Source organism: Oncorhynchus keta, chromosome 14 (genome assembly GCF_023373465.1).
Source record: "Oncorhynchus keta strain PuntledgeMale-10-30-2019 chromosome 14, Oket_V2, whole genome shotgun sequence".
Classification (NCBI taxonomy): Eukaryota; Metazoa; Chordata; class Actinopteri; order Salmoniformes; family Salmonidae; genus Oncorhynchus; species Oncorhynchus keta.
This window is the reverse complement of record NC_068434.1, coordinates 20,988,272-20,994,660: the sequence shown is the minus strand read 5'-3', so window position 1 is coordinate 20,994,660 and position 6,389 is coordinate 20,988,272. Positions and strand designations below refer to the sequence as shown.

At 45.7% G+C, this 6,389-nt stretch overlaps 1 protein-coding gene across 1 annotated transcript; it reads left to right on the top strand.

Annotated features, from left to right (window-relative positions):
• The first annotated feature begins 309 nt into the window (after positions 1-309).
• On the top strand, positions 310-1,590 carry LOC118394034 (C2 calcium-dependent domain-containing protein 4C). Its single transcript, XM_035787304.1, has one exon. The coding sequence runs from the start codon at positions 310-312 to the stop codon at positions 1,588-1,590; it is 1,281 nt and encodes a 426-aa protein (XP_035643197.1).
• The last annotated feature ends 4,799 nt before the right edge of the window (positions 1,591-6,389 follow it).

The window sequence follows — 6,389 nt, the reverse complement described above, 5'->3', positions numbered from 1 at the left end:
AGTTGTTTGTTGAAAAAGTGTATACCAGTAATTTACAAATCTTTGGACTACACAGGTGAGAAAACATTCATGGTACTGTAAACTCTCTTGATGTCAGAAGTGTATTCTTGTAATGAAACGTGTGTTATTATAGATAGGCTACACTACACATACCGTGCTATACATGATTTTAGCTTGAGTCGATACACTACATCATGACTTTAGATTTGAGAATGTTCATGAGAATAGTATTCCGATACCCATTTTGTTTTAACAGGGATAACTAACCAGGACAGCTTGGTCAAGAGTGAACCCCTGCTAGCCAGCAGAATGTGGTTCCTGGGAAAGATCCGAGAGAGCATGGAGAACATTCCCCTAGAGCTTGGACGCTACGTGGGAAAGAGTGAGGAGGATCTCTCAGCCAAGGTTAGTCTCTCCAACAAGTTGCACAGTAACATTCTGACTCCGGACAAAATCCCGGAGTTCTGCTTGCCCCCTCGGCTGTGCAGGAGCCTAGCGGCAGCTGAACCCCGCACTGTGGGTCAGAGGCTCACCAGTCGAGACTGTGGTGCTGTTGATTTCTCTGTGACTCCGCAAGTTAAACAGATTGAGGAAATGAAGTTGACAAAAGTCAGTGGGGTGGCCTGGAGGGGTAAGAAGCCACTGCCATTCTCCGCAGAGGGCTACGGTTTGGCAGGGATGTATGAGAGTCCAAACACACGGAGGAAAGAGTCGTTGTTTCACTCCAAGAGCACTGGCTACACACTGGACAGGACCCTACCCAGGCCCACCACAAGGGTGGCGATAGAGCGAAACCAGTGTAAAGCACCCCCCATCCAATTGGGGCTTGAACTAGGGCTCTCCTGTAAGAGCCTGTCGGAGTCAGGCAGCACAGAAAGCGATACGCCCTCCTCAAATGACTCCTCCCCTCTGGGCTCTCCCCTGTTCAGCCGCTCTTGCTCTGGCCTCTCACTCTCTATCATCGGGTTAACCGAGGGTCACCCAGGTTTGCAGTCTGCCTCTGCCTTCAGTGACACTTTGGGACTGGAAGGAGCCCCCTCATGCTCTGTGGTTAACCCCAGAGGACGGAGGGGGGCGATCTCACCCATTCCCTCCACCTCCCTTATCGAGCCCTGCTTCAGTCCTCCCTTCGTTGTCAACTCCCTGGCGCCCCCTGTCCTGTTCCCGTTGGACGTGCTCCACTGCCAGGAGCGGATGCAGAGAGAACATGTCCTCCCACTGCCGAAGGGCCGCGGCAGAGTCCGCCTCTCGGCCGAGCACACATTGTCGCCCTCTCTTCTGTCCATGGTAGTGCGAGTGAGGGTGGTGTCCGTGGAGGGTCTGAGGGATGAAGGGGACCCCAGAGCCCTCCACTGCTGCCTCAGCCTGAGCTTAAGCCCGGGGAAGCTCCAGAGACAGGACAGCGCCACAATCAGGAACTGCAGGAGCCCAGTGTTCAATGAGGACTTTTTCTTCACTGAGCTGAGCCTGGACAGCCTGGGTGGCTTGCGGCTCCAACTGAAGGTGTTAGACAAGGCCTCCGGGCTCAGACGGGGCACGGTGCTCGGGATCATCATAACTGAACCCTTGGCCCAGCTACTGCCCCTGTGACCAGGGAGGAAATATCTTCTGCTTCTATGTGTTATTGTTATGCCCATGGCCAGGACTTTTTCCTGACCATGTCACCTGACCAGGGAAAACACCTAGTACTTGTTGTGGTTATATAGTGTACATAGCCTAATAATCTCCAACCCCTCTGCTCTAGCAGAATTAGCTTTAGCTACCAGGCCAGTAAGTCCTATCCAGGTCCCTAGCCATGCATAATTATTATTAATCGTGGGAAATGCGCTCTTCAAATGACATTTGATTATTATTATTATAATGCCTTCTGTCTTGTTGTTCCGGTATGCTTCACTTGTGTGAATAGTGAGAGCTATGTGAATCTTTAGAGACATAGTATTTGGATTTACCAAGCAAATGTTGTCTGCAAACGTGTGCAAAGCAAATCGTGACAGATCATAGAATGTTTTATGGAGCATAGTTTGTTTGACTGTTGTTCTGTGGTTCACTGCATCATTAGGCTCCGAATCGCTCAAAGGCATCACTTTCCACATTCTTACAATGTGTACATTGTGTGTGCATTTAAAAAATGTCAAACTTGTTGGAAGGGCTTGACAGTCTGACAGATAGTCATTGACCAGACAGAGGGCTGGGATGTTATCTTCTACTTTGTGAACCTAACCGTTTATAAATAAATAAACATATAATAATACTGGAACTGTGCCATTCATTGACAGCAAAATAAGGCTGTCTCCCTTTTTTCACATTTTGTTACATTTGGTCCAATGACATCAGTCTCTCCATCAATTTAGTGTTCTATTGGAGAAAAATATACAAAAGAAAAAGAACATGTCAGTGTTCTGGTCAGTGCATATCAGAATAGGAAAAGAATATGAAAATGTGAAAACAAAAGTGTTTTGTACTTTATAAGATGGCGCCGACAGAGATGGTCGCCTCGCTTCAGGTCCTTAGGAAACTATGCAATAATTTGTTTTTTAAAATGTATTATTTCTTACATTGTTAGCCCAGAAATATCAAGTGTTATTACATGCAGCCGGGAAGAACTATTGGATATAAAAGTGACGTCAACTTACCAACATTACGACCAGGAATACAACTTTCCCGAAGCGGATCCTTGGTTCGGACCTCCACCCTGGACATGGGATCTAATCCCAGAGGCCGACCCAAAACAACGCGGTCGCCGCAGGAGAGGCAGACGGAGCGGCCTACTGGTCAGACTTAGAAGTCGAGCACACCATCCACAGCTTCAGAGCATATTACTAGCCAATCTCTATCCAACGCTGGTCTGACCAGTCGGATTCCACGCTTCAAGATTGCTTCGATCACATGGACTGGGATATGTTCCGGGTAGCCTCAGATAATAACATTGACGTACGTATACGCTGACTCGATGAGCGAGTTTATTAGCAAGTGCATCGGAGATGTTGTACCCAATGTGACTATTAAAACCTTCCGTAACCAGAAACCATGGATTGATGGCAGCATTTGCGCAAAACTTAAAGCACGAACCAATGTTTTTAATCATGGCAAGGTGACTGGAAACATGACCAAATACAAACAATGTAGTTATTCCCTCCGCAAGGCAATCAAACAAGCGAAGCGTCAGTATAGAAACAAAGTAGAGTCGTAATTCAACGGCTCAAACACGAGACATATGTGGCAGTCGATCATGGATTACAAAATGAAAAACAACCCCGTCGCGGACATCAACGTCTTACTCCCAGACAAATTAAACAACTTCTTAGCTCGCTTTGAGGACAATACAGTGCCACAGACACGGCCCGCTACCAGTGCCTGTGGGCTCTCCTTCTCTGTGACCAACGTGAGTAAAACATTTAAACATGTTAACCCTCGCAAGGCTGCCGGCCCAGATGGCATCCCTAGCCGCTTCCTCAAAGCATGCGCAGACCAGCTGGCTGGTGTGTTTACGGACATATTCAATCAATCCCTATCCCAGTCTGCTGTCCCCACATGTTTCTAGATGGCCACCATTGTTCCTGTTCCCAAGAAACCTAAGGTAACTGAACTAAATGACTATCGCCCCTTAGCACTCACTTCTGTCATCATGAAGTGCTTTGTGAGACTAGTCAAGGATCATATCACGTCCACTCTACCTGATACCCTAGACCAGGGTGTCAAACATAGGCCCGCGGGCGGAACCGAAGGAGGTTCGATCAGGCCCGCAGGATAATTTGAAAGTGGAAAAAATGCATAAAAGACATGGAATTAATATTTTTAATTCGCTGCAATTCATGGATTATCCGCTAAGGGGCGCACTCTTTCCATCAGAGTAGAAGACAAGCCGCATCACTGAGACAGACTGAAAACAGCAGATTATCAATGCGCCATCTGCTGCTTGTTACGACGTTGTTAATACCTTGGTCTCTACCTCTCCGCTACACCCTCATTAGCCAAAATGTCGTTATCCAAACGGAGAAAAGTAGATAAGGAGTGTAGAATTTTCAAAGAAAAATGGACCACGTCCTATTTATTTACAGAGATGCACGGAAAACCGTTGTGCTTGGTGTGTTTGCAACAAGTTTCGGTATTGAAGGAATATAATATTCGACGCCACTACGAGACTCATCACAGCGAAAAAAATATGACGGCTTGCAAGGACAGCTGAGAAGAGATAAGATTAACAGGAAACAGCAGTCAACTTTCATCCAGAGCCGAGAAGTCAGTGAAGCAGCGGTAAAAGCCAGCTACCTAATTGCTAGCGAAATAGCATTAGCATCGAAGCCGTATTCCGACGGTGACTTTGTTAAACGATGCATGATGAAGGCGGCTGAACTTGTATGTCCCGAGAAGCGACAAGCTTTTGCCAATATTAGCCTGACGAGGAATACTATAGCAGAGAGGATTTCGGAACTATCGGCAGATTTAGACAGTCAATTGAAACAGAGAGTCAAGTCATTTATTGCATTTTCCGTGGCAATTGACGAGAGCACTGACATCACAGACGTGGCCCAACTGGCCATATTTATTCGAGGAGTTGATGAGACATTGACTGTTACTGAAGAGTTTCTTGAGTTGGTGCCAATGATGGACACCACAACAGCCGAGGACATTTTCGGCTCTGTCGTTGCTGCATTGGACAGAGTTGGAGTGGACTGGTCCCGCGCTGTCAGCCTGGCTACAGACGGCGCGCCATCCATGGTCGGAAAGAAAGCAGGTGTCGCTTCAAAGACAAAGTACAAGCCCTTAATGGAGGAGATCGTTTCTGGACATTTCACTGTATTTTGCACCAGGAGGCATTGTGTTGCAAGTCGCTGAAAATGGACCACGTCATGGAGGTGGTTGTTCGCACTGTAAATTTCATCCGGTCAGAGGTCTGAACCATCGTCAGTTTGACAAACTTCTCAGCGACAGCAACATTACCCACAGCCTGCCATACCACACTGAAGTGAGATGGTTAAGCCGAGGCGCTGTGCTGAGGCATTTCTTTGATCTACGAGAGGAAATCGGACAGTTCATGGAGAAAAAGGAAAACCGGTGTTGGAATACAATCTCAGGAATGGCTACGGGACCTTGCATTCTTGGTTGATATTACTGAACACTTGAACAATCTGAACAAAATGTTGCAAGGCCGCAAAAAGTTGTCACACAGTTTTCTGACAACATACATGCATTTAAGTTGAAGCTGACTTTGTGGGAGATGCAACTGGCAAATGGCAACCCTGCTCATTTCCCCTGTCTGAGAGATGTGTGTGTGACCAGACCTGATGCGGACATGAAACGGTACAAAGACAAAATTGCAGCACTACTGCGGGAGTTTGAGAAACGTTTTCAGGTATTTGGTGAACTTGAGACAGAATTTTCAGTTTTTGCTCACCTTTCACAGTTAAAGCTTCTGATCTGCGGTCGAAATTCAGCTAGAGATAATTGATTTGCAGTGTGATGCAGATTTGAAGGGCAAATTTGCCTCTGTAGGTCTGGACAGATTTTATCAGATTTTATCAGTATCTACTACCAGGGTACCCCAAATTAACAGCTCCATAAATTTTCAGTATGTATTGTATGTGTATGTATGTTTCATGTATGAAGTTTACAGATTTACAGGACAGGCGAACACTTTCTTCATTACACATTTAAAATCACTCTCCTTAGTTTGTAAGGTGTACGCAGGATTACATTTAGATTTTATATGCGTATGTGTAAGTGGTTTAAAAATTCCTTTCTTTAAAAGTCTCATTTAATCTTAAAGTGCATTACTATATTTTTCAGTACCAATTAAAGTTTTGTGCCTTTGTACAATCAGTGGGATCAGTTGCAATGCATATTTGTGAATGATAAAAGTAAATTGCACATTTGTCTAAGGAAATATGAGGTGTTTCATGAAATGTTTTGTAAAAGGATAGTTCATTAAATTTCAATATTTTCCTAATGTTCTTGTGCATCTTTACACCAAAACAAAGGAAAGACATGATATTTTGGTTATTTATAGCAGAGTATGGTATAATTTTAATGGTCCGGCCCACTTGACATCTCCCTAGGCCGTATGTGGCCCACGATGCGAAATGAGTTTGACACCCCTGCCCTAGACCCACTCCAATTTTCCAATTTTGCAGTGTGATGACGCAATTACACTGCACACTACTCTATCCCATCTGGACAAGAGGAATACCTATGTGAGAATGCTGTTCATTGACTACAGCTCAGCATTTAACACCATAATACCCTCCACCCCGCCCTATGTAACTGGTTCCTGGACATTCTGACAGACCGCTCCCAGGTGGTGAAGGTAGGAAACATCTCCACTGACCCTCAACACTGGGGTCCCACAAGGGTGCGTTCTCGGACCTCTCCTATACTCCCCGTTCACCCAT

What these genes read in the sequence shown, in the direction of transcription:
- LOC118394034 (XM_035787304.1), top strand. Translation starts at nt 310, where the DNA reads ATGTGGTTCCTGGGAAAGATCCGAGAGAGCATGGAGAACATTCCCCTA.